Here is a 7,150-nt window from a genome sequence, read left to right as displayed (position 1 = left end):
CCGGTCTCCGCTTCTGCACGTCCGCGCAGAAAGCACAGCAGAAAGGTTCCGGGGTGTCCGCTTCCTCGTTTACCGCTCCCTGGCCTTTATCCTAAACATCTTACCGTTTAGAGCAGGAGGAGTCCTGAGAAGTTTCCGATTCAGCCCTCCTTAGAAGGGCAGTGCCACAGACTCCCCAAAAGCGGCACTGTTTGTTAGTAGAGATGCTAGTAGAACCCAAGACGCCACAGCCCAGCCTAGGCTTGCTTCCACTATGTTGAGCTTCTTTTAATCATACCGTTCTTGCCAGTTGCCATTTTACTTAAATGCTTCCCAATTCCCCAGTCTCCTCAGTTCCTATATCCTTCGATCCCAGCATTTCTCAGTCTCCTGCAAGACCGGGAGGGAGTACATTTGTAGCTTTCATCCCTTGTTTGAGCAGAGTAATTCTCATTTGTAACTGAAGATAATACCTCTTGCTGACTAGATAGATGGTTTAGCATCTGATTTTCAGAGGTCGTGGTCTGAGAGGACCCAGAAAAAGTCAATGTTTTGTATAAGAATGGCCATTTTAAATTTTCCTGTACCTATAAACCTGTGAACACATTATGTGGCTGAACTTAACCATAATTCTGAGACTGACTAACGGATAAAAGGCTTAGTAGCTGTTGTTTTCTTAGCTGACTAGCCGTTGTTCAGAAAAAAAAAAAAAAATGGGGGAATGTGGAACCAAGCTTAGCCGAGGTTTCGCCATTTTGTATATCCTCCACCTTGATATGTTAGTCCTTGTCCAGCCGCATTCCGGAGATAGTTTCAGCAGTCACAACCCTCACTCCACTCGGTGACGAAAAAGCAGACCACCCCAGCCGCCAATGAGGGCAGTCCTGTCCATAAATGGGACAGCATCTCTAACCGTCCAATCAGTTTGAAACTGTAACCGCGCACCAAAATGCCTTTGTAGTAGCCAGTGAGTAATTGCCAGCTTCTTTCAAAATTCGCGCCACTCGTGACCCTATAAGATACCCCTGCTTCTTCTGTTCGGGGCTCTTGACCTCTGCCGTTGCATCGGTGCGTGTCGAGGGCCCGGACTCCAGCCCGTAATAAACTCCCTTTTGCATTTACATCAGCTGTCTTTGGATTCTTGGAGGCTATGCTCGCCGAGTCTGCTGATCTTGGGCACAACAGAGACATCTCTACGTCCATGATTTAGAGCTGCGGTCTTTAACCACAGCCATTTAACTATTATCTCTCACGTCCTCACCTTTCTAGTCTCAAGTCCCAGAAACCATTTTGGTTTTACCTTAACCAGTCTAGACTATTCAGGTCTGTCCCCTTGCCTGTTTATTTACCTGCTGGTCAATACCCAAATCACAATTGTTGCTCCCTGCTCCCCTCCCCACCTCACTCGGGGTGCTGGGGGAAAAATAACCCGAACGTGCTGATTGAGCCCCAGATTCTCTTACTAACTTCACTGTCTGGCTCTCAGTGCAGTCCAGTGATACTTTTTCTTTTGCTGGCTACATGTCACATCCCTCAAGGTAGCTCTTCAAACCTTCCCACACATCAAACTATTCCACCTGCTGAATTGCTGACCCTCCCCCCATACCTTTCCCTTCTATTTTATGAGACTGAGGCCATGCATGTGAACCTCCTAATCGTCCCCTGTCACCACACTAGATTCATCCTTCAAAAATTCCTCTTCACTTTTGTGTCTTCCTTTTGAACTAAAAGGAAGAAGTGTCTCTCTTCCCATACAGGGCCAACCCTTTGGCATATCTTCTTGCTGCTCCTTTCCAAGATCCTCCAGGATTTCTTTGTGTATCATTTTCCCTCTTTCTCTTTTCCCTGTCTCCTCCCCAAGACTACAAACATGTTCAAATCATACTTGAAAATATGTACAATTTCCTTAATTCTGCCACCCTATTTCCTGTTTGATCTCTAACTTCCCCCCATCCAAGTCCATCATTCATTGTGCAGAATTCCTTGTTCATGCAAGTGCACAACAAACATTTGTTGAATGAGTGAATGAACAATTCACTCGATAATGTTCTAAGGGCATCATCTCCTTTGCCTCTGTGGCACTGCTTTATCCTCATTCAGCTGCTGTCTCCTGACCTTTCCCTTTGTCACCTTTCTCCCATGTTCTTTATTTCATTTTTTTAAAGATTTATTTATTTATCTATTTATTTATTTATTTACACATGCACTGGGTACAGTCAGAAGCGCGGGAGGGTGAGAGAATTCACCAGAGTCAGAGCGGGGAGCAGTGGGCGGTAGGAGAGGTCTTTGCCACGTGGGACCCTCACCCGGCGGGGAAGAGGGGGCGCTGCAGAGGCTGCTGGCAGCTTGGCAACCCAGCACTCAACTGCTGTGCTACCGGGGAGGCCCCTTTCCCATGTTCTTTAAATGTGGATATTTCCTGAGAACCTCACCTCAGCCTTCTCCTTTTCAGTACCCCTTTTCTTAGAATTCTCATGTCTCGTGACTTCATATACTATTTCTATGCAGAACACTTCTAATTCTAGACTTCCACCTCCAACCTTTTTCTACCACCATCACCACTCCAATTTCCAACTCTCTGTGAGGCATAACATTTGTTCCATTGTTATCTCCTCTTCTACATCCTTTTCTTTATGCCAGTTCCTCCTCCTAATGGCCCTTTTCTATTATTACTTCCATTGTTGTCCTAGTAACTCAGGTTCAAAGCCTGAGTCAGCTCTAGCCTCTTCTCTCCTTCATGTCCTCTGATCCAACTCCCTTCCCTATTTCTAATCATCTCTGCTACTTTTTTCAAAAATTTATTTTATTTATTTATGCATATAAGAGCTGGGGTGTAGGCCAGAGGTGCGGGGTGTGAGAAGATTCACGAGAGACAGAGTGGGGAGCAGAACAGACAGATCTACTGAAATATACTGCTGAGGGGAGCTTTGGGCAAGACAGGAGAGGTCTGCTGCGCCATGTGGGTCAGCTCCCTGGTCAGAGATAGAACTCGTGCTGCAGAGGCTGCCAATAGCTTCATAGTGCTGAGACCCAACCCCTCACACCACCAGGGAGGCCACATCTCTGCTTTTACATTATTTTTTCACTTCTTCATTTGCCACTCCTTTAGTTATTTCCTCAAACCTGGGATACTGCAATAATTTCCTGAGGTAAATTCCCGATTTACCTCTTTTTGTTTTCTCTCCCTTAGGAGAACATACTCCATCTAAGGCCTAGTCATGTATCAATTCCACGGTCACCCTCCCGATCACACCTCTGCTAGACATGACTTTCCCATCTGTGTGTTCAGATACTGTTTGGCTTATACTTCCTGCCTGACTCTCATCACACACCCTGTTTTTCTTTGTGTATGTGTTAGCTCCCCTACAAGATGAAAACCACTGAGAGCAGAAACCAGGCCCTAGCTAACATGTATTTCCAATACAATATACCGCACACAGGGTCTTATCCTGCTAGGAAAAATATGTCTTAGAGAATCAATGAATATATCCAGGAAGCATGCAGGCCTCTATCCATGGAATAGACATGCTGTCCAGGAAATGAATATGCATGTACTCAGAGAGGTAGACATTTCAACAAGGGGGGGAAAAATCTCTAAAAAGGCTCCAGGGACCACAAAGAACAAACAAGCGTCTTTATGGAGATGTTTCTCGTGACCTGGCAGGGGGGACATGAACAGCCGCACTTCCCAGGGACATATAGGAGCATCAGTTCACAGAAAAGGTGACTCTCACGGAGCCTAGGTATGTCGCCCAAAAGTGGGAAGGTGTCTTATTTTTTTTTTTAAATTTATTTATGCATACAAGAACTGGGGTACAGGCCAGAGGTATGGGGGTTAGAGGATCCACCAGAGACAGAGTGGGTAACAGTACAGGCAGATTGACTGAAATACACTGTTGAGGGGAGCAACAGAGGAGTCAGGAGAGGTCTGCACCATGTGGGTTGCTCCCTGGCCTGCCGGGGATCAAACTCGTGCTGCAGAGGCTGTGGATAGCTTCACAGTGCTGTGCTTAACCCCTTGTGCCACCAGGGAGGCGGGGAAGTTGTCTTAAAAAAAATATCAGTATGGTTCCAGAAGCTGATAGCATCCACTAACTAAAAACTAGTGGTTGTTATGGAGATGACAGGTGTCTGACTCCAGGATCCAATCGTTTCTTGCTTTTGAGCTTCTTCCAGGTCACATCCATCTTCTGGTTGTTGACTTTAGTGGACACCAGGGGGCAGTGTTCCACAAGGCTGTACTCACCCCTCCCCCATCCTCCTCCCACCCCAGGACAAGGTAGAATGAGGGACAAGAGACCTGGAGGGAGAGTCCTGTGGTGAATATTGTAGTGGACGCCCCCACTCCATAATTCCTGAATCTTGAGGTCCATAAGGACGAACACATGTCGGTCAGATAAAGGTTCCTATCCCCAGGTTCTGGGAGTAAACTGAGGCATGCAGAGGAAAACTCAGGGCTCCCAGATGGCCCCGCCCCTTCCTTCTTGCAGTTTTCACAGCAGCGATTCCTCCCTACCGCTTCCCCCACACCTCTCCAGCAGCTGTCCAGACCGGAAGGGAGTCTCTTCCTGCTTTTTTCCTGGAGCTGGGTTTGGATTGGGCAGGAAAGGCACCGGCCAGCGAAGGAAGTGGTGTAGGGGTGTGGCCTTCAGGTGGGGGGAGGGGAATGGGGGGCAGGTAAACCAACAAAACAGTGGGATCACGGAGATTCTTGAGCTCTGCTGCCCAGAGCTGAGCACCTGTGAGTAAGGCAGAGACTCAGGGGAAGGACACAGGCCCCCACTGTCAGGGGGGAGGCCAGTGTACAAAAAAGTTTTATTTTGAAGATTAGAGAACTTGCACGACCACCCCATCCAGTTTTCATTTCCAATGACTCATGGATCTTCGGTGAGGGTGGGAGTGAGAGGAGTTAGGAAGGGAGGGGAGCAGACCAGGGTGGCTGCTGAGAAGCTCCTGCCACCTACCCTTGGGCCTCACTGTCTTTACTCCTCCACACCACAAGGGTCACAAGGAAAGGGATGAGGCAGATGGGGGCTATGATCATGGCCAGGAGCACATTTTCGGGGGATCTGAGAAGGTAGGCTGCACCAGAGAGCAGTTGGCAAAGTGTATCTGGTGAGTTTCAAAGATGATTTGTTCAGCCCAAGGATTGGGGAAACCCAGCATGTATTCCTCTGCCCAGTGCTCCAAGCAAGATCTCAGGTCACTGTAAGGCCTGGGGGAGAGGAAGAGAGTGTGAGGGGGAGCTGAGCCCATAGAGAGGAGTGCCCCACACTCACTCAAGGCCCACCCACAAGGAGCAGGGCCCCCAACCTCAGCATTGTTCCTACCTGCTAATCACAGCCCAGTCGCACCAGTCTTTTTCCACAGAGTCCAATTCATTCTTATAAATTTGCCAGCAAAGCCGGGTAATGACTGTCTCATAGCTCTCTGCCACCGTTTTCCCTGGGGGCACAGATGCTGCACATGGACCACACCCTGCCCCCCTTCCAAGCCCTCTGGTACTCCCATCCCCGGGCAAACACTGTCCCTGGGACTGGGACATGAGGACCATGTCCTTCAAACATGGGAATCACCAGGACAATCTCAGAAAGCAAGACTTTTCTGGTTAAAGTGAGTCCCAGCCAGGAAATTTTTAATGTCTTCTATGTGAGCAGCACTTCCCAGCCTGACAAGTCTCCACATAACCTTTTTCATTCTAACACACTTGTGAGGTGAGCCAGTGTAGAGTGGGCATAGAGGGGTGAGAGGGTGGAGACCACAAGGATCCCCAAGAGGGAACAGAGAGAGTTTAGTGGGGGCACCACTGAAGGCTGGGACCTGCCTGTGGTAAAGGGACCCTCCCAGTAGACCACCCTCCCAAGGCGCTGGCACCGACTTAAGTACCTTTAAACTCCAAGTTGCCTGGGGTGGGATGAAGCTGAGTCAGAGACTCCTGGGGCTTCAGGGCAGCTGTAAGCAGAAAAGGGAGAGGGAAGTGGGGTGACGGGCTTGCAGGCAATGGAGCCTGGAAGAGGGGGTGCATACCTTTAGACTCCAGGTTGCCTGGGGTGGGATGAAGCTGAGCCAGGGACTCCTGGGGCTTCAGGACAGCTGTAAGCAGAAAAGGGAGAGGGAGGTGGGGTGCCGGCGTTGCAGGCAGTGGAGCCTGGAAGGGGGTGGGGGTGGGAGTCGCGAACTGAGACCCTTGGAAGTTCCGGTTACCCTCAAAACAGAAAAAGAATGATCCTGGGCCGGAGGGGCGGGGGTGGCCTCGGCGCCGGGGAGGGAAGAGCCGGCACCAGCTCCTTTCCCTTCACGTCCTGGCCCAAGCCCCCTCGCTCCTCGCCCGCCCCAGACCGCCGGGGATTTCTCCGCGAGGCCCCGGCACCCCAGCTTTCCCCAAGCGAGCGGCTGCTCGCCGCCGGCGGGCCAGGCACGGTCCAAAGGACCGCGCTGTCCGCACCCTCCCTCCGGAGCCCGCCCGGGCCTCGGCCGTCCACCTTCCCCTCCAGGGCCTCCCGCGCCTCCCGCCCGGGCCCGGGGCGCAGCGCTCACCGCCCAGCAGGAGGAGGAGGCGGAGCGCGGCCGGGCGCCCAGCGTGGGTCTCGGGGAGCCGCGGGCCGCCGGCGGCGCACCCCGCCCGGAGCGAGGCCATCGCGCGGCTGGCTGGCGAGGAGGGGCGGCGGGCTGCGCCGGACCCGGGCGGGGGCGCCTATATCCCCGGTCCCGGCCGCAGGAAACCGCGCCGCTTCCTCGCAGGGGCTGGGACGGCCGCGGCCACGTGGGGGGCGGGGGCGACGCCCCGGGCCGGCGGGCTGGACGGGGAGTCGCTGCCCCACCCGCCCTGGCGCCCGCCGCTCCCTCCGCCGTTGGCCCATCCCGAGTTCCAGCGCACCCTGCGGGGCTGGACAGCTCCCCGCGCCACCCCGCAGCGGGATCCATTTCCTGGGCTCGGCCGCGTGGCGCCCGGGACTCGCCCGGGTCTCCGAGCATCCACTCCCGGGGCACCCGCCGCCCCTTCTCTCCGCCGGCGAGGTGGGGGTGGGGGCGAGCTGCTCTCCGAGACCTAGGAAGGGCGAGGGGTGGGGGCTCCACGGGCTTCTCCGCGCCAGCGTTTCCGAAGCGGGGGGTTGGGGCTGTCCTGGGCCGTAGGGGAAGGAGCGCCTGGAGCTGGACTCAGAGTTCCCTT

At 52.9% G+C, this 7,150-nt stretch overlaps 1 protein-coding gene across 1 annotated transcript; it reads right to left on the bottom strand.

Annotated features, from left to right (window-relative positions):
- Window positions 1-2,975: 2,975 nt before the first annotated feature.
- RAMP2 (receptor activity modifying protein 2) lies at window positions 2,976-6,616 on the bottom strand. The gene is given in 6 exon segments (XM_054689347.1): window positions 2,976-5,040; window positions 5,043-5,194; window positions 5,310-5,424; window positions 5,866-5,931; window positions 6,007-6,072; window positions 6,517-6,616. Coding segments are annotated over 6 exon segments (600 nt in total). The 3' UTR covers window positions 2,976-4,939.
- Between the last annotated feature and the right edge of the window lie 534 nt (window positions 6,617-7,150).

The sequence above is a fragment of the Talpa occidentalis genome, unplaced genomic scaffold, assembly GCF_014898055.3.
Source record: "Talpa occidentalis isolate TD23 unplaced genomic scaffold, MPIMG_talOcc4v2.1 talOcc4.7, whole genome shotgun sequence".
NCBI lineage: Eukaryota > Metazoa > Chordata > Mammalia > Eulipotyphla > Talpidae > Talpa > Talpa occidentalis.
The sequence above is the reverse complement of the archived record's forward strand: the minus strand, read 5'-3'. Positions and strand labels throughout refer to the sequence as shown.